General features: G+C 38.8%; 1 protein-coding gene across 3 annotated transcripts in view; it reads right to left on the bottom strand.

Moving 5' to 3' along the window:
- Nucleotides 1–26,478, bottom strand: part of galnt9 (polypeptide N-acetylgalactosaminyltransferase 9) — a 123,251-nt gene that overhangs the window by 38,884 nt on the left and 57,889 nt on the right. For 2 of the 3 annotated variants that reach the window (XM_028034364.1, XM_028034363.1), the window contains exons 5-6: nucleotides 12,639–12,836; nucleotides 2,832–2,949 (exon numbers count right to left, since the gene is read on the bottom strand). In XM_028034364.1, coding sequence (XP_027890165.1) covers nucleotides 2,832–2,949; nucleotides 12,639–12,836 — 316 coding nt within the window. Of the gene's footprint in view, nucleotides 1–2,831; nucleotides 2,950–7,625; nucleotides 7,777–12,638; nucleotides 12,837–26,478 lie in introns of those variants that run through there. The other variant, XM_028034365.1, reaches the window with a different exon arrangement.

Genomic DNA, 26,478 nt, shown 5'->3' on the forward strand with positions numbered 1-26,478 from the left:
TGTAAAACGGTGAGAAATTTGAGTCACTAAGCAGAGCAGGTTGAGAGCTCAACCCAGTGTAGCGATTGATAAGGTTTCTTGATTATATTCAGATGCTGAAATCATATCAGTCTCGCATCCATCGAAAGTCAATCTGAAGGGTGAATTTGTTTTAATCAGTTAGCACGTCGCATGATTTAAGCAGAAACAAAATTCAATTTATTTATCAGAAAATATGTATGAGACTCACACTATGTTCACACACTATGTATTATATTGAAACTAGTCACAAAGGATGCTTAATCGTATATATTTTAATGATGAACTCTCTCGAATTCTACGAATATGACATAGCTCAAAAGGAAAGCTTTGAAAGAAACAAAAGGGATATACTTTTGAGTTATCTAAGTAATCAAACACCCCTCAATAAGCCAGACGGGGCCTCTTGACCTGTGTTCCTAATTGCCCCCTCTTCTCAGGTCCACTCACAGGGCAACCAGTTTGTTTTGTCACAAACCAATCTTGTACAAGCATTTCCTTTGGTTCTGATCTGGCTGGTTGGTTTTGTCTCTTCTTCCTGTCATTTTGACCAATTAATCCGCTTTACATTACAGCCAGATTCACTCAGTCGCACTCACCAAATCACACACGTTTATGCACCGATACAGAGATCGGTAGGCAGCTTATGGTTAAGGGCCTTGCCCAGAGGCACACCGATGTGCAACAGGAGGAAGCTGGATTCGAGCCAGCAACTTTCCAACTGCAAGACAATTACTCTACCCACTTGTTCTACTCTCTCTGTGGGTTAAGTACAAATATTACCTGTATGGCCAAAGCTACTGACTAATTCAAGGTCTAAGAATAAAATATAAGTTTTGCATCACAATACAGTAGGTTATAACCCACCATTCAACAACCATGGATCATTTCAAAAGTTTAAGGAATTTTAAGCAAACAAACCAAGGATAATTTGTTTTAAAGAGCGTTATTTGACAGGTATTGCCATATATCTAAACAAATTGATCACATCGGTGTATGTCAGACAGTCTCAAGACATCATCTGCAGGATAAAGTGGTGTTTTTCCTTAAAGGCGTAAAAGGTTTGCAAAAATTTGGGTATCTGAGAGTCCAGTTTAAGGTTTTTGGGTTGTTTTTTTTTAGCTCCTGTAGCTGAATAGATCTCGCCCACAAACCCCATCTGACACAGCAGTGTGGTTTCCTTAGGTGCCCAAGCGGCTTCCCGGAACAACGAAACAGTGCCTAACCCCAGGGGAGGCTGAGACACAACAGAAACTGCTGAGTTATCACTCTATGATAACGACAGTACAACGATCAGCTAGAAACACGAGAGGCTAGATGACTATATCATTACTGCAGCTGGCAGCAAAAACATGCTATTTATATAGAAGGAAAGCTACTCAGTGGGGCATAATGGGAGGCTTTGAAATGGTCATCAACAACCATAAATGTCTCTGGCTCCAATAAAGCACTGCAGCAATTTGTAACCCAAGATCCATTCTCCAGCCTCAGTTCAAGTGCTGCTTTTTCTTTTCTTTTTTTTACAAGTAAAGCACCAAGCACCTCAGATGTGTCATTAAAGCCATCTCGAGATTCTGAAATGGGTGAAACGTAAAATGAGGAGCTGGATCTTTCGAGTATTCCTCTCTCCAATAATCCCAAGGAGGGCGTCCGGATTCAGAGCGGTTCCACTTGGCTGGAGAGAAACATTTTCTGAATTTAAAAGCTAACCGATTCTTCAGCATGCCACCCACTCACATGAAGCATTAAATTCAACTCAAAGTAGCAATGAAAAAAAAGAGAGATTTGCAATTTTTTTTTCTCTATCGGCATTAGGGCCTTTTGGGTTGGCTGAAGATTTGCATTATGGGGATTTTCCCCCTTCTACTCCCAACTAAAAGAACTTAAATGTGTCATCATAGCTTCCTTTGGCACCCCCTTGGGTTTTGTATGCTAAGCTTCATCCCTAAGGCAGAGAAACATTCAAATCTCCATTAAAAGTGCTTTTAAAAAGTCAGAAAATAAATTTCACAAACAGTCCCGGAAGAGCCGTTCAACCCTACACTGACACAAATTATTGGATTTCTAATTACAGCTTTTTTGTGGAGGCTGGGATTTGACACAAAATCATTAAAAGTATTTTTATTTGCAGAAAATCTCAGAAAAACTTTTTTTTCCCCCCTTCTAATCCACTGCCTTTTAATTAAGACAAATCAAAGTCTCACCAGAAATCAAGATGCGTTATAAATCCCCTGCGATAATATGCAGCTCCTTTGGAAAACTACATTTTCGTGTTGTTACAATAAAGTAGTCCAGTCTGGTCTCCTCGGCTGGCCTGTTAAGTTAAGTTGCATGGACTGCCATGCATTGGTATGTTTGCAATTGTGCCACAGCCTGGCCATTTTTAGACGACTGACTGAACAGTTCTATGTTTGGATTCGGCTATTATCTATGTTTGGATTACAACCTAATCCTGCTGTTAACTTTTCCACAACTTTGCCGTCACAGAGCAGCAGTAGCCGGATGATATGAATGTACACAAATCCATGTTTATATGTTCTGCTGCCAGTTGGTAGCATGGATTGATTTTATTTAGTAGTTTTAGAATAATCAGTGTTGCCTTCAAATTCACACCACACGCTTTTGTGTTAAAACCATGTTTAAAACCATAGATAGCTCTCCTTCCACTTCAGTTATGGAGTACTTTATTTTGGAATCACATGGATACCCAATGAAATATTTTGAAGTTTTTGGTTGTGATATGACAAAATGTGAAAACGGCCAGTAGGATTAAATACTCTTGTAAGTCAGTGTGGTATAAAGCAGCCCCTCACCCGCATGCCCAGCTCGATGTTCTCTCCTCCGTACACTTCCATGCCAGGATCCAGCAGACCGATCTCACCAAAGTATTCCCGGTCGACCACAAAGGAGCAGCCAATCATAGCCGGAGTCCTGAATAACCAGAGAAACACAGATTAAAAAAATAAACACAACATATTTAAAGACACTTTTTAAACTTTCTTCCAAAATTCATGCTGAGGTTCTTCCACGGTAGCCAAACAATGTGCCTCTAATGTAGACGTAAGAAGAGAATCTACTTATGGTCCTGCTTCCTAATGTGAAAAGGCTCAAAGTCTCTGTCTGAACTCAGAGGATGAGTTTTACTATCATATTTCAAAACAAAGCATCTTTCAGACAGAAGTTATTTTATAGGAGATGGAGGCGTGGGGCCAACAAAAGGACCCTCTGTATCTATTTTTCACTTTATTGCAGATGGCGTGCTGCAGTCCAGTCTGTTTCACACAGAATTCTGTTCGGCTTTCACCTCAGCGCAGACAGACGCTTTAGAGATTAGGGAACATATCACTAAAACTGATAACTTAAAAGTTTTACATCAGGCAGGTTTAAAGAAAAATTCAGATGGAAATGGTCTCTCATTTATGTGGTTTTCTCAAGTAGTAATGCTGATCTATCTTGATAAATTTCATTTAAGTCAACATAGTTCTTTAAAGCTGCCTCAGGTTTTCAGTACTAGGCTTCAGGCTTTTTTTTTCTTTTTAATTGGATTCAGCAAAGTCAATTTTCTCCGTAAATGTTGATCTTGTAAGAACTATAGTCAGATTTGTTTGAATTTGCTCGGAACAAGTCAGATACTTCACAGGAGGACAAGTTCTGCTTGTACAAAGAAGTATTATATGCAACTTTTATCAGTCTTCTTGACATGAAGGACATCAGTTAAACTGAAATGACTATTGACCCAACCTAGAAACTAGAGACCTCTTGATCCACAATGCATAAAATGTCCCAATATCATTCTTTTCGCTTGGGAAATTAAGGGCAGATGAGCTAAATGATATTCTAACTGGGATGAATGGCATCAATGATTACCTTGGTTGTAGTGTAGGAACCATTTATCTTTTTCTGTGTTTATCGCCACTAGGGGGCATAATTCATTTTGTGTCTGAAGGGGCATAGGGTCATTTAAGGTCAAGTGTGATTCTCTTCAGGTGTTGCTAACGGGAAGGGGCAAACAGTTTTCTACTGTGCTTGGTTTGGATTTATGTGGTTCTAAATGGAAATGGCAAGACAATAGACATTGTACAGAAAATAACTGACTTCATGATTATAAGTCAAGTTGAAGATTGGGATAACAAATTCTGATTGAGCACACGTAAAACCCAACGCCTACCAGAAACAACAGCAATCACTAGCTTAAAATACAGGATTTTAGCCGCTATAAGTAGCTTAGGATAACAATGGTTTCTATTGAAACGATAAATGCAATCATATGCATTTTCTCAGATGGGTTGCAGCAGATACAAAGAGATAGCCACATAATGGTAAAAGCTCTTATAGTATCCTCTCTGCTTATAAAAACACAACAGGATAAATGCAGGGCACATTGTGTGTTCAGGCTGCAGACTGTCATTCATTCCTGACAGATATTATTTAATACAGACGGTATTCATTGAGGCTGAAGTTAAAACTGTGATACATATTTTTCTCTGTTCCATATGCATTAGGGTACCAGTCTCATTAAGGGGGGAAACAACAAACGCATGACTCTGATTTACAAACACCAGCTCTACCCTCTTAACTAAAAGGACTCAGACAAGAGTCTTATATAGACTGAGCGTAACTAATAGGAAATATTTTGAAGCAAACAAGAGAGACCGTGTTACTACCTGGGCGAGGCAGAAAAACCGCTGATCCACCTGCTGCCAGCAACCAGAGGAGCAGAACATCGAGCGACTCGGAAAAGCTCATTGCAGCTTTTACCGCAAAGACTTTATGAGCACCAAGAGTTCTGAGAAGCACTCTTCAGACGTAACAGCCCATCTCAAAGATATTTCATCGACAAAGTAATCGGGACACTTGGCAACGGGACTAAAGGCAAGTTAAATCACTTAAAGCAGGTAGCTTTGCCCTTATTTACATGTGAGTAAGGTCAGTGGATTGTTAGCATAGGAGGCACAGAAGTGGATTTTTTTTAGAATAGAGCCATTTGTATTAGAAGTTGTGTATATGACTGGGAGGGATTCGGGGTTGCAAAATGTTACATCAATAATTGATTTATATTGAAATTATTCGTGTTGAAACTGTAGTTGACTTGATCGTCAAGTGGCCCGCTGCAAGGCTGATAAAACATAGTGTGTTATTTTCCACTTAGAAGCCACAGAGTTTCTTGGAGTAAACAGATAAGCCCAAATGTTTCATGTCCTCAGTAGATCAGGATGTAAAGTTATTTATTCAACCAAGACGTTTGTATAGGCAAGAATGAGGCTGGCATCTTTGGAAAGAAAATAAAACTATGGAAAAGGAAAGAAGATTTTTGTTTGGTTACAATCAATTAAAAATGGCATGTAAAAAATGTACACAATTCCCAATAATCAGTAGAAAGTTTGACTGACATGACTGGCTTTTTGCAAGTTTCCACTGATGTTTTCAGCTTTAATGTTTGCTAATGTGCTCAAAGTATTTGTGGTGGGAAGGTCTCCTTGCAATCGCCCTAATCTTTAGCTCATGCCAGAGTTCACTCAGCCAAGTATGAACTCTGGCTGGGTTGCTCAAAAAACAGCAACCCAGCCAGTCAGATGAAACATGTTGGTAAAATTAAAAGCTTAATTTAAGCCCAAGTCTGCCTGAGGCATGAATAATTTGCAGTATGAATAATTCGGCATATGATGACTAATATGGAGCTTAACTGTGCATGGAACTGATTTTAAGAAAGTAACATTTTATGGATATAGAAACTTCAAAGGCATACATCACAAAGTACTCCACAGAAAAGAACTCAAAATATTAGCCAATCAAAAGAAACGGTGAAAAGGTGAGATTTTAGTTGCTACTTATTAAGCTCAAAGTCCAAAAAACATCAAATTAAAAAGCAGAAATTTCTGCAAAAGTCCTGGAGCAACTCCTGACAAGGTGCTGTCAACGTTTGTCTTTAGCCTCGTACATTCTATTTCTGAAGTAAATCTACTGTGTGCAGAAATTGATTGCCTGTACTTTAAATCTTCCAAAAAACAAACAAACAAAAAAAACCCGGTTCCGAATCCGAACTCTAAATTTATGTTTTACAAGCAAATTTCTCTTTTAATGCAATGCAAATCTGCATTGGCTACATCAGCAACACCTTTAACTCACATCATTATTTTTAGATCCCAAGCAATTCAGTAAATAATGTTTACTGTAACATTTATGAATGTTTGATTTGCAAATCAGTGGAAGTAAAATGCATTATTGAAACATTTTAATGCAGTTTAACTAAGACTCAAAAGCTCAAGTTAGAGAAACAAATCTTCCGATTGATCTAATGCAATAATCTGTCATTTATCTGGTTGTATAATACCGGGATTTTTTTTTTTGTGGTAGATTTGAGCTGGAACACCTAAAAAATAAAACAAAATAAACTTGTCTTGGTCAAAAGTCCTGTTCAGGCGGAAATCTGGGAGGTTTATTTATGATGACATTTGTCACCGGCTGTGCTGAGCAACACTGGCCTTTAAACACAGGTCAAGTGTTTGCCTGACAAACCCATTTTGGGGAACATTTTCACTGCTGTCAGAAGGAAAAAGTAAAGGGGTGGGACAAGTCATAAAAGAGTTCAACCAAAAAACAAAAAAAAATGTGAAGGAAAAAACAAAACAAATGAAACAAACTCCTTACTCTCCTTTTGCCATTTTTTTTTTTTTACTATTTAAATAAAACAGCTTCAGCTCAGACAGAATTAAAGAATATGGCTTCATATATGTCCCACTTTACTGCAAAAAATAAATAAATAAATACAATCAAATGAGATGTTTTTACTACGCAAGACATTTTCTACACCACAGAGCTTTAAAGGAAGGCAGGGTAAGAGACAGTTTTATTTCCCTCTCAGCTCAATGTTTTGTGCCAACTCTTCCCATTCAGAGGGTTTCAGTCAGAGCCTTTATGCTGGGAGCATTAATACTGTGGAGTGAACAGATATGATCTCAATTCATGTATCTAACATAATTCCTGAACTGAGTTGACCATGCATGTTATTACATAGATGAAGACACTCACAAGTGAACATTTCAGCCTTAGCCAGAGGGACGTGGCGATACTTTTAAGAGCTTCTTGGGGCTGCATTGTGATTTATTGACTCTGTACTAAGAGAGTGCGCCGGTTCGTACGCCGCCAGTGCCAAAGTGAAAGAGGCTTTTAAGCTCAGACTTCAGATAAAACACAGTGTGAGCCATCTCTTTGAGTTTTATTTTGAACATCATGGATAAAAAATAAAAGGGAAAGACTCAGAAAGTTGAGTTGTATAGCAGAAGCTCCTTTACAAAACTATTGCAGATATGGTGTAAATGGCTTTAAATCGTGGTGTTTATGGTAAATGACTTGTGTCAAATTAATCTTCCTCGCTCAAATCAGAACACTTCAAAGAGACTGTGGTGCAAAAGTGATGTTACAATTGAGAGAGCTGCGGTTTACTTCTCCCCCCACTTCCATGCGGTTATATAACTTGATATAAACAAACTTTTTTTTCTTTCTTTTTTTTGTCAAAAGCTAACACTGCGTATAGTTTTTTTTATGCCTGCTGACTTACACACACATACTTGTGGTTCCTGACATAACGAAAAGAAAGTCTTGCTTACGTTTTAAGCGAGCGACCAGGAAGAGGCTTTTAAGTGTCTCGGTTGCGCAGATAAAACGAAAGACACTCGGCCTTATTCGTCTCGTCCTCTCTCATCCTTTCGACAGGCCACCTGCCTCGGCGCTCCACACTCCACAAACTTCGTGTGAAATCGTCTGGGCAGAGTTTTCGCGGAGTTTTTTTGTGCAGTTTTTTTCCCCACAGTGCATTGTGTTCTGCGTCTTCATTGGCTAAACAGTCTCCGCGCTTTTTCTCTACCAATAACGTTACGGTAATTTAAATATACGTAATACAGCTTGGCAAATTTTGGAAAATATTGTTGCCCAGAAGAAAAAAGGGCGACAACAACAACTACCGATAATAACTATGTTCTTCTCTCGAAAAAACACACCTGCACCACAGGCTGCAGAAGAAAACGCCACTAGAGAGCGGAGTCAGGCCGCAGTCAGAGGAACAGTGAAATACGCGAGTCACAATTTGTCCTACTGTACTTCGTATTGATGATTAAAATGATTATTTTACTGTAGTTATTTGTAAGAAAGAGTTATATTTGTTTAAAAAAATGCTTAGGCCTGAAAACAAGCTTTGTTCTTTGGTTTTAATGTAGAGTATTTAATTATGCTGTATAATAATTGTAAAAAAAAAAAAAATAAAGGTAACTACTTCACGGATTTCGCCTATCACGGGTTCTTTTCGGAACGCAGCCCCCGCGAAAAACGAGGGTTCACTGTATAGAGGAAATTTTAAGTAGTGTAAAGTAGTTCCTAGTTCCATGCTGTTCTCATTCTGTTTGATGTGCGAGGTGATCAAAAGCGCAATATTAAGGCAATTCCCCCTTACTAGAGCCAATTAACTGAAGCCAATTATGTGAATAACTAGAGCCATCTGTTCCTCCTGAAAAAAGAAAAAGAAAAGAAAAACAGGCTAAACTCCATACATCTGAAGTGGCTTCAAGAATCACCTCTTAATTTGCTCGTTCTGAGCTGAGATGTTACAGCAGCCATCTGAAAGCAGAGATCAATTAGCTAAAGGAAAAGAAATAAGGAGTTACTCTGACAAAACGAAAAAAGTTAGTTGCTATGCTAGGCTATGCATGAGGGTAGTAACTTGAATGAAAACCTTAAAAAAGTTAGTTGTAAGAAAAAAAGTGACTTTTGTTGGTGTTGAGGTGTTTTACTGATTCACCGTCACATGGTTTGGTTCTTTTTGGAGTGCAGATGGTGAGCTTGCAGGGGTCTCCCATGTCCTAATACTTGCTCATACTGCTTGCAGTATAGCAGCAACATGAATCATCTAAAACTGAGATCCATCATTCATAATTTTGTAGCTGGATTCTGAACTCTTTGATCTGCTGATACCACTTCTTTTTTTTTTCTCCCTTCACACGGCCAGTGTGCCGCCCGTTGCAATAATGTCCATTTATTGCAATAGGTTGGAAAATGGCGAATACGGTTAAAGCAAATATGATAAACCATACCCATGTCAAACTGTGAATGTAATATAAGCTAAAACACCATTTGTGATATTGTCATTGTTATTCATTTATCTATTTTTGCATATTTTCAGCAACACGGGGATATTGCAGCTCCTCTCCATAACTTCCCTTCCGTCCTTGAATGGAACTTATTATATATATATTTTTTTTTCTTTACGATGAATTCAAAATAATCAACAAATGTGCTAAATTTAGCAATTTGGGACAAAAACAACATTCATTTATCATCACATGTGCTGAATTGTTCAATCATCTAATAATTCATTGTTAAAACAGAGCAGCCTTAACAGGCCTTTCTATGGCTGATCAAGACCATGGATGATGTCACAAGGTGTGTGAAGGAAAGCAGTTAGCGTTAGCATTAAAATGGTACTCTTGTATTATTTCAGAAACAAATTTAAAATGTCATTAACATCTTATGTTATTGGTTAGAGTGGTTGTCATTACTACATGTTAAGCTTCAAAAAGAAAAGTTACAAACACTTCCAAATGCAGCATTTTCCGTAAGAGATCAAGAATTTCCGCTCAAAAGGACCAAACAAAGCAACATTGTTGTGATGTCTTCCACCTTCTTGTGATCTGCTGAAGTCCAGCGCTTTGTTTAGCAATGTAAAACAGCTAGCATATTGCTTTACGAATGGTGTCGGTTCAAGAAACTTCTTACCGTTTTCACGATTCCTCCTTTTTCTCTTTTTTTTATTAACAACTTACGTACTTGTACAGAAAATGGGTGATAATTTTACCTGCAGTAACAACTTCCACACCTAAGGGTGTTGTAACTAAACAATGAAACAAAGCAGCTGACTTCTGGCTTGTTTTCAGCTGTAGTTTTAAGCTGAATGACATCTTGAAGTAAAAATGTGCAGGGAATGCTGACCTTAGCTATATAAAAAATTCTCTTCTCACCCACCGCGGGTGGTTCTTATCCTCTGAGCTCGGGTCCTCTACCAGAGGCCTGGGAGCTTGAAGGTCCTGCGCAGTATCTTGGCTGTGCCAAGGACTGTACATTTCTGGACTGAGATGTCTGATGCTGTTCCTGGGATCTGTTGTAGCCATTGGTCCAGTTTGGGGGTGACTGCCCCGAGGGCCCCGATGACCACAGGCACCACTGTGGTCTTCACCTTCCAGGCCCTCTCCAGTTCCTCCCTGAGGCCCTGGTATTTCTCTAGTTTCTCGTGCTCCTTTTCCCTGATGTTGCAGTCGCTTGGTATTGCTACATCTACCACAACGGCTTTATATATATATATATATATATATATATATATATGTATATATATATATATACATATATATATATATATATATATATATATAGAGAGAGAGAGAGAGAGAGAGAGAGAGAGAGAGATATTCTGTCCATTTGCATCATGCTCAAGTAAGTGGGACACTGAAAAGTTCTGTGCATCTTTTCAAAAATGATTTTGGACTCTCTCATTTTGGCCGTACAAGAATGGTATACATAAACACACTTTTCTTTTCCACTTGGAAAACTGTTATCATTCTACTTAAGTTGAGTGTTTCCTATTTGCCCCCTCTACAATATTTCCGTTCTGTCGTCTCCGTTTTAACGTGCCATCAATAATCACAGCAGTTGCAGATGAAAGCCTTTGTCCGTCTCTGTCACGTCTCCGAAATGGTTTCAATCTCCTGTCCTCTCAGAAAGTGACAGCTTTGCACATTCTGGCATCCTTTTGCAATTTTTTTTTTTTTGTGATTCAATCCCTCCAAACCAAAAAAAAAAAAAAGAAGCCTTCTAGAGTGACCTCTGAGGATGACAGAGCTTCTGTCACTGATGGACACAGACCCTGAGAAAACAAGCGGCATAGCGATTTCCAATAGAAATCCACACAGCCGACACACTTCAGCCGGCCCCCGAGGCGATCCGTCTGCTGGTAGCCGATTGTCAACAGGGGAACCGACCTGACTCTGTGGCGTCTGAAACTCCTCTTGTGCCGCTTGTGCACCACATGCCAAGCGGCCGACACTCAGCGATGTCTTGTTTTTACGAAGATTTGAAGAGACGCACGACACTTTGCTCCACGCACCAAACTGTCATCAGCTTCTGAGAAGAGTGTGTGGACAAACTGTGGTCAGTCGATAAAACTAGCTTGAAGTTTTCTTCTTGTTTTTCTTGTTCAAAATTAAAAGGCCAATGTTTTGTTTATTTGCAATAATGAAATAATCTCAGAGGATAATCATTGGAATGTATGTTATTGTAATTTAGATGCTAGTACTGGAAACCTTACTTGATACTCCAGTAACAGATCAAACAGCACAAAACCTTTGACCTCCTCAGTCCTTTTTTTTATATATACAGTTGTGGCTCCTGCAAATTAGACTTCTTTGTGCGTTGTACATTTATACCAGCTTGCTCACTCAAAAAAATGGGGTGTTTTTGATTTTGCCATAAACTCAAATGCTTCAGATACAAATTGGCTTTTCTAATGAAGATAATCTGAGTAAATGCATAAATTATGACTATTAATAGAGCAGGGAAAAGCTATCCAAACAAAACCTCGCTCTATGCGAAAAAGAGAAATTGCTTCCTGAACCTAATAACTGGTAATTGGACATTCCTGCCCACAATGCGTAGAACTATTGGTCTGGGTTTGTGGCCTTTTCCAGACTGATAGGAACCTGTGACTTTGATTCTCACCTGTTTCTGAATTTCTTATGTATACTGCCAGACAGCCCAGGTTATCTTTGCCATTTATTACATTTTGTTTGATAATGAAACAAAATGTAACGGGGAGGATAATTTTTTACAGTACTGCATACTTGTTCTTTTTTTTTTTTCTAACAAAAAGGAACATCATTTATTCTGTATTCTGCAAATGACTAAACAACATAACCACATTCAGATACTGTAAGTGGCTCATCAGTAATATGAGCAGTAATCTCATATTACTGCTTCCTCATATTATACTGTCAGGTGATAGTTTTAACATATATGCAAACAACATTTTTTTTTTAAAATAAATGTTACATACTGCAAGTTCAAGTTTCTTGGTAGTCCTTAGGGTGTCTCAAAGAAACATCACTTCACATAAGAACTGTTTGATGTAACTTTTTTAACAGTTTTGAATCCATAACCTTTTAAAACGTTATAGTACCTAGATGGTGATAACTAGTCACTGCAGTCCTTCTTCTCACACAGGGAAGTTTGTACTTTCTCTACTGTATTTCTTATGCACCAAATCTTCTGGATTGCATCGAAATATTCTATGTCCTCTGGCTGGGGGTTGAAGGTCAAGTGTTGGTGGGGAGTGATGGAACTCACAATTACTCTAATGACACCTCATCAAAAATGGCCTCCTGATCCTGCATCAAAATGAAGACGTTCGTCATATTAATTAGACAGCTTACTACGGGACGGCTTTATTTGTGTGCAGCACACTGAACCACGGATCCCCACAGTTTGATGGCTCTATACATGAATAAGTCATATCCCAAAGCTATCCATATTTCATCAAACATCCTCATCTATAATGGAGGCCGATCTCCAGCTCATGCCCTCACCTGATGGGGGCCGTCTCATCGCCCTTGTCCAGCCACTCTTGCGGCGGGATGATGTACATGCACCATAAACCCCAGTTGTAGCCGTGGGCGGCGTTGGCATACTGCTGCACCTCGAAGGTGTTGTACTTGATGTTGTCGATGGCGGGGAGAATAATGCGCGTGTGATCCTCCTTCATCCGGGTCAGAATGGGTTCAGCCCTTTGGAAAGGAAGGAGATGACACCATGTTAAGAGCTGACCTGTTTTTAATAACTCATGCAGAAGCTTCATAGCGGTTCGCTGCTCAGGAAGTTACAGTGTGGTGCTTACTTTAGTTCTGCTGTGTAGAGGTTTGGGCTGTTGCTATGACTACAGACCTTGTAGACAGTCAAGACTGACATGTTGGGTAATGTCAGGGAAGGTTTTAGATGTTTTAAAACAAAGACGAGTAATGAGTACATCTAGATGACTGAATATATTTGCATTAGTCAAGGTTTAGTCACACCGCCTACCACTGTTATAGCAACGCCTGGTTAAGTTGGGTACAAAGTCCTAAAAAGAAAAGTATTATGGCACATTTAAAAAAAACAACATGTTTTTTGTTTTTGTTTTTACCATTCAGTTCAATTTAAAAATACTTTATTATTCCCTAAAGGAAATTACCAGTTGCTGTAACTTACATTACTCCCATTTCTTCTATGAGTTATTTTAGAGCACAAGCGTCAAACTCGAGTTTTACTAGATGTCTATAACTTTTTAGATGGCCCTCTAGACTCTACAGGGACACATACATAAAACAGTCAAGATAACACTTTATAAGACACCTTTGAGGACCTTCATAATCTTGATATGGCTCAAAATGAAAATGAGTTTGACATGCCTACAAGAAGGAACTCATGTAGTGATCCATGTTCCAGTGTTTCTGAAGATGCCTCTGACTGAAGATACTATGGTCTAAGACAGTTTGATGAAGATGATGCTCAGTGTTTCCTGCAACATTCTTCGTTTTGTGAAGAATATGTTTTTTGCATGATGATATCCAGAGGAACACTCTCCAGGACAAGACCTACAGGATCAAATACTTTCTCTTGAAATCCAAGAAAGTATTTAAGATCACCTCCTTTGTTTTGCTCACATTCAAGACAAGGTAAGTCCACCAGCTCTCTGTCCTCAGCTTTTTGTCCCTCTCTTCTACACTGGATGATGGCAGAGTCATCAGAGTATTTCTGCGGAAACACTGCAGGAAGTCTGAGGTGTAACTAGTGAAAATGAGTCCTGAGAATCTAAACTCCTGTGGTGCTCCTGTGTTTGCTGGCCACCTGGTGAGAAACGCGACCCTTCAGTCTCACAAACTGTGATTTCTTTGTGAGACTGCGGGATGTTGAGTCCAACCTAGCTTTTTTCCCCATTGAACAAATGGGAAGGCTGGCTTTTTGCAACATTTTCAGTGAGAGATGCAACTGTGATAAGCAGTTACTTTTCAGGGTTTTTTTTAAAATTACACATCTTTGCCAGGGGTGCCAATAAATGTGAAGAGCACTTCAGACATCACTGATGAACTTTTGACTATTTCTATTTTTAATATCCTTATCTGATCCCAGGTATCAGCTCATTGTAATGCCAAGCACCGCCCTAAATCTTTACACACGAGTTGTGTGGCCTGACTAATAAATGGAAGAAAATTGAAGTTTTGTACAGCCAGAAATATTATTAATTCATAGAAGAAAAATATTTACATGCTAAGATTAATGCTAATTTGTGTTGGGACAAAATATCTGTTGAGAAAAAGAGACAACAACAGAGTGAGAGGTAATATGGATGAAACAGTTTGTTGTTTTACTCCTCCTCGAATCTTGCAAGTTTTGAATTATAGGTATAAGAGTGAATTTAATAATTTAATCAAGTAATAAATTGCAATCCTGCGCAATCCAATGTCCGTTTCTTAAATAATTCGGATCAGTATAAGAGATATTGGTAATTTCCGCAGCTTTACAGTAGCAGGGTAAGTAGAAATATAGAAGTAAGAATATTTTCAACACTTCCAAAATGGTTTCTATTCACAACTTAAAAGTCATACAAATACTTTATTTGTAAAAACAAAAAAACATAAGGAAACATATTGTATAGACTAACTAATAAAAAAATGGTTTATTTGGCAAACATTCCTTTTAGATTTACATTCTTTGTGAGTTTTTCCCAAAATGACAAAAAAAAAAGAATAAAAATTGGATCACAAAAAAACCCCTCAGGATATGTATTCATGATTGGACAATAACTTGATTTACTGAAATCTGAAGAAATTTACCAAGTCAAAGAAAATGTGCCCAGAGTTTAAATGTTAATGGACACTCAGCACTGTTGGCTCTCTCAGAAAAGTTTGCATAGATGGCTATTTATCAAAAAAGAAAGAAATAGTATTTCCTCTGTGGAAATGCTAATTCTACTCTTTTCTCCAAAAGGTTTATTGTACCAGCTCAGCTCACTAAAGCCAGACCTTGAAATACAGTGACAGATGGACGGACCTTTCAGCCATCTGCTAAGTTCCTAAGCTTCAAACCGTTTCCAGCTACACCCCCAATCGAACCATTCTGAAACCAGTAAACTTCCTTACAGCATTCTAATATAAATTCTAACACCTGTAAGCCTCTAACCTGCATCTCTGAAGTTAATTTTTTAACGAAGCGAAAACTATTTTGAAAGTTGAGAGAGCAAAACACACCAATTTCTACATTTGCTTTCTCACCTCAATCTGCTTAAGAAAGTATGCTTTTTTTCTTTTTCAAAAGGCTCATCTTCTTTTGAGTTTCTCTTTATTTGGTACATCATTAGTAGTAGCAGCAATGGGTTTGTTAACTGACCCTTCAGAGGCAATGCTGCAGCACTGTCAGGAATGTGGTGCTTTTGAGAATTAATTATCTACATTTGATGCCTGCGTCTCTTGGTTTCTCGTCAGCACCACAAGCTGTGCAGTAACCTCCTTCAGCTATTTAAAACCACTTCTTAGGCCAAGAATTCATTAAGCTACACAAGTGCTTCTTGCACAAACTAAATTTGTTAAAGCTAATGCTGAAAAACGATCTAGAAACAAACTCCTCTTGCATGGAATATAAACACACAATCAAAAGAAATGGACCCAGTCTGACTTAACTTAATTTTTTTCAATATTCTTCTTCATCCTTATATTATTAAGTGATAACACTTAATGTCTAAGAAAGTTTTATACACCCAACAAATCCTCCCACCCCCCGCCCAACTCCTGCAAACAAGGCTGTTTTCCTTTAAAGTCAAAGAGATGTTTGGTTTGTAAGAGTTTTTTTTTCAGGTTGCTTTGTCAACTGCTTCGCCTACCCTGCCTGGCTGGAGAAAGTTAGCTTTTATAAAACGCTCCGTTAGCTGTGTTTTTATTGTTTCTTCCTTTTTCCTTTAAGTGACCTGCCTGTCGAGGTTTTCATTTGTGCTCAGCTTTCGCGATCAAAATAACACCACAATGCACCATACTCTTATCTGTCCCTACTCATAAGAAAAAATATGGTTCTCCTTATGCGGAAGGAAAATCTGATGAGTAAGATTATTTGTTGGAAATACAAATGCACAAATGGAAAATACATTATTCCCTTAGATAGATAAAGGTTTCAGTGAATTAGTACAGAGTTATGAAGATGTTGCCAGCTCATGCAGCACAGAGAGAGCAAAGTGCACAAAATTTCTAACCAGCAAGCAGCTGCCTAACGCCCTTCTTGTGCTCTGCATCTTGTTTTAATGCCAATGAAACATTGGATAGCATTATATTAATATCTCACACTGAAACAGACACAATCTGACCACTCAATAAGTCAGGCTGCCACGGATTTTTTTAAGACATCTTGAACACATCTGCTGCATATTTATTAACACTATTAATAAATATGCGACAAAAGCAACATACTCCGTCCTGATGGGGTAGAACACTGTGAACTTCCCACCCTTAACATCAGTGCGTATGCAAATCCAGAAAACATCAAAAGCAAAAACACACTTCAATAACATGAAAGGACTTAATGTTCGACCAAATGCCATTTATATCTTCACATTAAGATCTACATAACATGTTTTATCAGCACAGCAGACCCTCGCCTACTCACGGTTCAGAATTGGAGGATTCACCTATTTGTGGATTTTAGTGGAACATTTGCCTATTCGCAGATTGTTTTGTTGAGCATGCCTAAAATATTTGCAAGAACATGCAGGTTGGTAGCTGAAATGCAAATTGCTAGTTGACACACCATTGGCTGGCATTGGCAAAGCAGCCAATCCAAGAGCGACATTTATTCTCCTTTGCATTGATTGGCTGTACCCCCAAGAGCGAATACATCAAAGAATGTAAATCTGCTACTGCAGTTGGCTAAAACAATTTCTACTATGTATATTAATGCATAATGAGGTTGATTTGGTGTTTGAACGATTAACGTAGGTAGTCATAAGCATTCTTAGAGCGGATTTAGCGGCTGTGGTGCTAAATCCCTGCGAATCGGGTCCACTGTATACAGGAATCAGTGTGACAGCAGCTTAAAGTTGGACATTACACCTACACCACTGCCATGTATGAACAGGGTTATTAACCATGGTAAGCAGTGGACCAACACTACAGTAAGGGATGTGAAAAGGACATTCACCCCCTAAAAATAAAACATTAATAAAAGTTGTGTCATCTAATCATTGCTAATTTATTGTTTTTATCATTTATAAGTTCCTGATCTCTAATGTAATGTGTTACCACACCAGAAGGAACGGGGTGCCACTGGTCCTAAGCATGATGTTTTCCTAGAGCTGTTTGTCCCTGATCTGGTCTCTCGTGGCAGAATGAGATTCAATGATGAATCTTTTGATGGGAGCAATGAAGCCTCTAAACACGTCATCTGAAACCAGCCTCCCAATCAAGCTAATTGAGGCTCATCAGCAAAAACCTGGTGGCCAGTTCTTCACCCAGTTCTTTTTTGCCAATGGAATCTGCTCACTGTGGTGTAATAAAGCTTTAACGTGAGGTGATTTGGGCAGCAGTCTGATTCTGAGCCATTTCTTTGTTTTAACACTGAAAGACTTACAAGGGACTTGTAAAGTCATAAATCTACTGCTGCTTCCTTTCTTACCGGTTCTATAAACCGGCTTTAACGATAGAACATTTTTCCACAACAAAAAGGCATTTTGTTTGCAGTTCAGTCAGTGTCAGACTGCAAATACCTCAGTTAATTACCATAAATTAATATATATATATATATATATATAAACTGTATATACTTTAAGGGATTTACATCCTAACATTTGCTACTTCAACATAATGAGAGCAAGGATTCAATTTACTGCTATATATGTTCTTTGTAAATTCTTTGCATTGTAAAGTATTGTATAATGTACACCCATCAACTTGTGAGCAGCTAATGGGCTTCCTGTGCTGGGATGCACGTCAGAAGCGCCACAGTGCATCTTGTCAATCAACACACACTGTTTGGTGCCTTTTAACACACATTAGAGGCATAGTGCTGAGGTGTGAAGCAAAAGGAACAAATACTGGAGTCAAGTCTTGGACAGTTTTATCAAAAGCATCAACACTTCTGAACAGAACCCGTTTGAAAAGCCTCAGAGCTTTAGCCAGCTGCAGCTGGTGTTGGTTGTTTTCTTCTTCTTTTTTTTTTTAGATAAAAATAGAAACAGACTACTTGATGCACATCTGATGCTAGCGATGTTCATTGCCCTTAAAATTTCATGGACAGATTAAACATGTGGGTGTTCTTCTTTTAACAAGTTGAACTGACATATAATCTTGTTTCAGTACAAATGTCTTCTTTCAATTGATTCTCAAACTGTCTATCACATTCAGTTCTTTACTCAAACTGGTGTAGAAAGTTATCTTTCTAAGGAAACCCAGCAGATTGCTTTGTGTCGTTGACTTTACAGCAATCCCTCTTACTGAGCATGCATAAAGCAACAGTGGAAAGGAAAACTCCCCTTTAACAGGAAGAAGACAGAGCATACACACAAAAAGAAACAGAAGAACTGATGTAGAAACTATTGTCTATGTTACAGAAAAGGAAAGAGTTAATAGAGGGAGAAGAAGAACGTTTAGTTGTTGGCAGCGTTTTCTCGGTCGATGCCCCACCTTCAAGAAGGTATCACAGCTAAACAGAATGCCAGGCTTTTCAAGAGAAAACATAAACTACTGAAATAATAATAAGTTATACAAAATGGAGAGTGGTAGAGGAAGAACGTAGCAGAATGAATGAAAGTGGCCATGTTAGAATTCATCAACATTTAGGGATAGATAAAGCTAAAAATCATCGGCATAATGATGGAAATCTATCCCATGCTACATATAGACAGCTTAAGAGAATTGGGTCAAGAACCGAACCTTGTGGCACTCCACAAATAACACTGGGGTGTGTAGAAGATTTATCACATATATGAACAAATTAGACTCTATCGGACTAATATGAGCTAAACCAGCCAAGTGCTGTTCCCTCGACCCCTTTCTAAGAGAATATTGTGGTCAACTGTGGAAAAAGCAGCACTGAGATCCAACAAAACCAGAATAGACACAAGACCAGGAAGATGAAATATACTGTAGGTCTGTAATTTATCAATTCATCTTGTTTGACAGAAAGATTCTTAAGTAAAGGTTTAATTGCAGCTACCTTAAAAGCCTTTGGTACGTATCAATTTTCTAAGGACAGGTCAATCTGAAATGGAGTCAATGAGCAAAGAGAACATTTCTCTGAATAATTTAGTTGGGTTTGGGTCCAACATGCAAGCTGAAGGTTAAGATGAAGCTAATAGTTTTGATAAAACAGAAAGCCCTTGTTAGAGATTTTTTGGTATTATCATTATATTCTTACTTTAGTTCACATTAAGTCTAAAGATCTTTGTGATTTTCTGTTTAAAGTGTTCTCTTCTTTAAATGACCTGGAGGTCACTACTGTCTGTTCAACTTTACGAGAAATAGATAACACTAAGTTTCTCAGACCTTAAATCCTTTTACAAGAACACCTCTTAATTTAGTAACTACCTGTGAGCAGTCGTATTTTGTTTTCTTGACAGTACTGACCGAGATTTGAACCGGGCTCAGACCTTTGATCAGATATCACATCTGGAACTAGGTTGTTAGATGTTTGGGTTAGAAGCTTTACGACCTCTGTTGTTTTTCCTGACTGCCCCCTTGCCTGTTCTTCTTTGATAATAAAAACAGGAGTCTTTGTGAGAGCAGATCAGAACGCTCTGTAGAACTGCTCGGAGGAGAAGTTCTCAGAGCCTTCTCCTTTTGCAAAAGCTCTACGTAAAATTCATATACGTTGTCTGTGGTTCTTTCTTTTATTTAGGTTCGAAAGGAAAATACCTATCATTATTTGGTGCCGTGACCCGGATCTCTTACCTCCCCCGCTGTCAGGCAGAGGAAGACGCGTTGAATCCGTGCACGGCCAGAGTCAATTGGACCTGGAAAGGAAAACCCAGGAAGCAAATTCTTCGCTGGGCCAGCGACGTATCCGACTTTGTCTGCCAACGGCGGAGTGACGAGATCCGACTGGACAACCCGAAAACTACAGAAACGTAGGTGAATTTTAAGTCATATAGGTTTGAGTCCTTGTCAAATATTAATTTGACTAAAGAAATACAGGTTTGAGTCCTTGTCAAATATTAACATTTCAATTTGACTAAAGAATAATGAAGGGTTAGAGTCCCAGTTGACAGAGAGTTTCAACTAAAGGCAAAAGGACAGGCTCTTAGAGCCTCCTTACTTAGAGGACGCCTCTTAAGGGAAAGTCCTCATGTAGATAGAAAGTTTGTTATTTGCTGTGCTGCTATTGGTGTTTTGTTTGCTGTTTTGTTGCTGTGTGTGCATGAAGGAGTGAATGGTGTTTCTCTCTCTGGGAGTAAAACTCTCTGCCTTCGGAATTAGAATCCAAAGTGAAGAACCGCTTCATATACGTTGTCTGTGGTTCTTTCTTTTATTTAGGTTCGAAAGGAAAATACCTATCAGCCCTACTAGATCATAACAGTCCAAACATATCAGGTTCTACAGTTTATATTCAGTGCTTCCTCACTTACTATGGATGAAGTAATTACATTCGGGAGGACGCCGACATTTTTATTTTTCACAAAATCAATTTTATTTATCAAGAATACCATAAAGTCGTTACCGCAGAGAGCAACAGTAGACTATTTTTCCAGGTTAAATACGACTCTTCCAGATCATCTCAGTATCCACAAGCTTAATGAGATGAGAGCAGCTCTGGGAATGAGGACACATCTGGTTTTGACAGGCGAGCATGCGTCATTTGTCTTTCTATTTGCTATTTCGTCTACATAACACTGAGAGGGTAATTCATCCCCACTGAACCCAATCACTCTCAGTTCCATATTAAAGACTAGGATTTCCCCTCCCTCAAGTAATGACTCACGCAAAACTGAATATTTGATGGCGGTCTCGATTGCTGCTCCCTTCACTGTGCCACACTGAGTATGACACAGCTCTTAAAATAAATAAATGAATAAACTTAAGTAGGTCAGTTGTTGCTAATCAAATGTGCTTGATTAACTTGTCAACCTACATAAGAGCCGGAGTGTTTTGGTCTTGAGCCAGTTGCAAACAATGGCCACAAGGACATTTACACCATTGGCTGGTATGCACTGCTGACAATGCAGGATCAGATGTTAGTTAAAGTGGAACATAAAGAGCAGGGAGGATGAGCATCCATTCAGTGAGGTCATTTAAATCCAGCTGTCTGCAGCAAATGTAACTCTACCAGCTGTAAAATGGATACCCCAGAGCAAGTGCAGTTGGCAATCATTGGCTTCCTTTCATTGAGGCACTTAATAAAATTAGTAAAGTGAGCATAATTCTCGGGACACTAGTGGTTAACAAATGTGGATTGTCATTTCGCGTGTACCATACCAACCTGTTTCAGAAAGTCTGTATTGTTGCACGACGGATATTGATAAATTGATTAAAAGAATTTCTCTCCAAAAAGAAAATCAGGTTTCTAGGTTTAGAAAATTAAAGTGCACTTAACATATTTTAGAAGCAAATACATATGGAAAATGTTCTAAGAAAAAAAATGTATCCACATATTCACTTTTTTTTGGACCCAGAGAACAGAAAGCCACAAAGCTCCCATATGGGCTGTAGAATGTGATGCTTTGAGCCTCAGAGCAAAGAAGGGCATTTTAAGCAGAAAACAGAATGTTTTTTAGACCACGAAGGACCTTTCTGCCCTTAATGTGTTGAAGAAATGTGTGGCTTCATATTGACGACACAAATTGGACAGAGTGAGCATTCGTGCTCTCAAAAGGTGCTCTACGCAGGAAGAGGAGGTTAGCTTTGTGAAAGCAAATTAGTGCGGACAACATTTTGCTTTGGATTGTAGAGCGGTTGGAATCCTCAACCAAAGGATGAGAGAGGAGAGGACACAATATGGTTCATGCCACGGCAACACCAGATACCACAAATGGAGTCATCGACCACACCCTCAAGAAGACCAAGGCCTTCATGCACACAAAGACGAACATGGTCGATTTAAACGATCAAGTCAAAATGTCCATGAACACGACAGGGACATGTTGCAGATATGCCAGACCAATCGGTGGTGCTGTAAAACTTCCACAGGTGAATTACAAAAAGATTGGGTTCCGGTGTGTTAGATCTCTAAGCTACTGCTTCTCAGAAAATATTTCTCCTGTCTCCTCCTCACTTTCACCAGACAACCATGCTCACTTTCACCCCATTATTTCACATTTAAGCTACCTCTGTTTTCACTTTGGTCATTGTGTTATGCACTGAAGCCAGGAGTTTGTTCATTTGTTCTTGAAATCAGACATGTAAACGGTCTAAATTGACAAAGTACTCAACCTGCAGTTCATTATGTTGAAAAATATAAAAATGCTACTGATAGCCCTTAAACCAGACATTGACAATGTTTCACTTTTTTAATTTTGAGAAGGTAGCAAGGATGTGATGGTAAAAATCAACCAAGTAAGCAAAATTAGTTGTTTTATTGACTAATTAATTTAAGATTTTACAGTGTAAAGGTTATTACTTACTCATCACAACCTCTTGGTGTGATTTCTCATTGATGTTTATCGCATTAATATTTTTTCAGGAAATATTATATTCCATAATAACCACAAAATGTTACATTACAGTTTAACATTTAGTAAAAAATATATATTTTTAAATAACTAAAAATAATTAAATGATTTTTTAGTTATGATTTTTTAGTATCATAAAAAATACTGTTGGTTGGTTTTCATGAAAAACAGCACCAAGGCTTCTCTGCTTTAGGCAACTACGAAATGCTAAAAATAAGTCCTGCAAATTGTAATTTTCATTTTCTGAATGCATACGGTAATGGGAGTAATATGGGAAGGGCTTTTAACCATTTTAAATCTTTGCCTGTGCAACCAGCCACTGTAATTTCTGCTGCCAGTCTCACAGAGCGGCGTCGACATGCATATTTAGAGCACATAATAAAACCGGCCGGTCTTTTGCCTCCCATGAAAGAGGCTGAATTTCAAGAAGGTAAAGGGCCCCATGCAGAATTTCAATTCATTACGGCGTCTGGCTTCACCTGGAGCACATGGCAGCTTCCAGAGGCATAAAACTGGAGAAGGGTCTAAGAGTGCAATGTGAGATTCTGCACTCACTCCAAATGTATTTGCTCAGGAGGTGGTGAGACATTGAACAGTTGCGGAATTATTTTTTTTTGCGTATTTTTTTTTTCCTTTCTTTGGATTTGGAGGTCAGCTTAGCCTGAGATCTGAGGATCTCAGAATTGTTGAGGTTTTTTCCATTCACTTCACTCCAGCTGCTCCTGCACAAAGTATGATCGGAGCATAATTCACGTTTGCTAAGAATAAAAAAGCTACATGCCATGAATTGAAAGTATCTCTGCACCACTATGACTACAAGCTCATCTATTATCCCTAAGTAAAATCAAGGCCGATACTGATATTAATATCGGATCGGTGCGTCTCTAATAAAAAAAAACAATAAATAAGTAGTATTTGACATCATGATGTGCCAAAATGTGGATAAAGTTCCAAACTGTGAATGTTTTTTTTGTTTTGTTTTTTTACAAAGCACTCTTCGTTAAAGCTGTGGGAAATACGACATACTCAATAAATACAGGAGGTTGATTTGATCCAGGTTTAGTTTTATGAACTTCAGTTTGTCTTGTTCTCAGATGCTCTTAATGGCTCATAAAGGTGTTTGAAATCCATCAAAGCGCGGCTGTCTGTAGCGTGGCACTTATTAAAATCTCCCTGCAACGGCAATATTATCTTCAGCGTTACAGTCGGCATGGAGCAGCTCTAACTCCGCTTATCATCAATTGTTAATCGCAGATTCGACTCCAGAAGCCAAATAAATATCAATTTCCCCGTGCTTTCAAACAGCTGCAGCGGTTGACGCTATGGAAATGGTTGGCCCTAATTACGGCGCCTTTACTTCCTCCTAATCTGCTTCTTTACAGCACGCTCCCGTTTAAGGCTCGACAAACAATTGCTGTCGCAGGGCTGAATCATTATCAGGTGTTGGCAGGGACGGACTGGAGGTTGACGCAACACCTCAGTAACCTAAGCTACAGTTTGACATCCTCGTATTATAGCAAAAGCAGAGCTGCGGTATTCAGACTCCGCAGCTGAGAGCCAGCGGCCTCTTAAATCCTCATAAGGCGGCGCGGTGTGAGGGAATGCAACGCTGCTTTCAAACGCACCGTATACGGCACGATGCAATTATGTTTGCCTTAATAATAATGTGAACCAGCGATACGTTTCAGCTGCAAATGTACCCTCCTCTCCCCCTGAACCCCCTGGAGGGGAAGACTTCGCCAATGAATCACAGTGCTGCAGCTAGGAGCTGACAGCGCTGTCTCTGGCTCAGTATGCACAGGCAGCGAGTGCAAGGTCATTGAGGGGAGATTCACCACAACATCTCAGCTACCATCCATCTCACTTATCAATGCATGTGCCAGGGTGAATAATCATATTATGATAAATAGGTATTCTTCCCGTTCTAACAAACAGGAACTGCAGTTATCACGAGTGAATCTATCTGAATAAAGCAGAGAGTTATTCAGTGTTTGCAGGCATACAGCCCGAGATAAATTCACACACACACACACACACACACACACATATATATATTTATACATTTATATCTACGTACACACACGCTCTGATAGGAAAGCACCACAAATGCGCTTCTTGAAGATGCCTGTCATCTCCTCCGTCGCTATATCCTTCCACCCGGCAACGGCACTTGAACAAAGATCACTGCGACGCCGCTCTCGTTTTCTTTGAATTCAGTAAATAAAACCTCACGTAAAAGCAGATCTGAAGGCAGGAAAAGCTATTGCTGCTGGTCGTCGAATAAAAACGAAGATGACTGATAGTCGGCGAGGGTGTGTGTGTGTGTCTGCGCAGGTTTGTGAGGATGGCAGCTGGGAGAAAAACAAATACCACGTTGGCAGCAGGTAAAGCTAAGGCCACAGACTGTTCTGGTGACGGGCCGGAGTGAAGACGGAGATGGGTGGAGACCGATAATGCTGTGTGGAGGTGAGAGTGCCTATATGGGGGGGAAAGGAAGGAAATGCACGTCTATTTATGGAAAGAACAGATGGGAAAACTGCTGCGGGAACCACACAGATATCAATTATTATCTGTATCATTAGGCAATGATGCAGATTCTCATGTGCGCCGCTTCCTGAGTGGTTGGCATGCCGTGTGTGACCTGCAGGTCACATTCCAGCCATCAGCCAAGGATCATTAAAACATCCCTCTGCAAGCCGCCTTCCCTTCAAATGTTTTTATTTCAGCTAAATAAACTTCAGGAGATTCGTGAGCAGGTCTATCAAGGTGACAGCATTAAATATCGATAAATTATCCCAGAAATTATTGCGATAAACAATAACATTGTTACTTTAGAGACCATTTCACAATAATATATTGATAATGGCAGAATAATGGAAGTTTGCCTTCTGGACGACCAGTAAAGTTTAATTTTGTCCAGAACGCTCCACATTCTAAATATCCAGAATAAAACACAAAAACCAAAGAAAACTCATAAAAAAAACCCCACACAAAATCAAAACCATACGTAAAATGGACTAAAATTGCTCTTCAAAAAATAATAATCAACTGTATGTAAATTATAAAGCTCATTTTAATTTATTATGTGATTTACTTATTAGTAGTTTATTGTGACAGACTTATTTGTGAGCATCCAAGGACACCATAATGACATGTATGGGAAACCCTTCCAAATAATAGAAATCAAGTGTCTAGTCATTTTTGTGGGCAAAGAAGTAAAAAAATAAATAAATTTAAAGAAATTCAAAAAATGAAAATATCAAGAGTCAAGGGATGCAGACAGAGTCTACAAATATTTGTAAAGTAATGGATTGCTCTCACAGATCCAGCACCAAAATTGTGTCCTGGTTGCACTGGTGAACAAAATATTTTCTGTTAGCAACACCACCATAAAATTAGCCTTGTAGTAAACTCAGCTTTATAACTAAATTCAGAAATTGTGTACCGCTCGGTGTTAGATCTCAAAGCAGGACTTTTATAACTGTTTAAAAATTGGACGTTGATTTACAGTTTACTGTTGCATTATTAATGTGGAATAATTTACTAACTGTACAAATCAGAATAGCACAGACACATTAGCTCTGCTCTGAGCTCAGGAGCATTCAGAGGCCTTTGACCTTTTTGTTCTTCAGCAAGTGTGAAAACACCTACGGCGCTCAGAATATTTCATTTGATTGAATTGGATTTATTCACGTTGCACTTAAAGCAAGCTGCAGCTATAAAAGTTATCAATAAATAATAAATAATAA

Source organism: Xiphophorus couchianus, chromosome 12, assembly GCF_001444195.1.
Source record: "Xiphophorus couchianus chromosome 12, X_couchianus-1.0, whole genome shotgun sequence".
Taxonomy (NCBI): domain Eukaryota; kingdom Metazoa; phylum Chordata; class Actinopteri; order Cyprinodontiformes; family Poeciliidae; genus Xiphophorus; species Xiphophorus couchianus.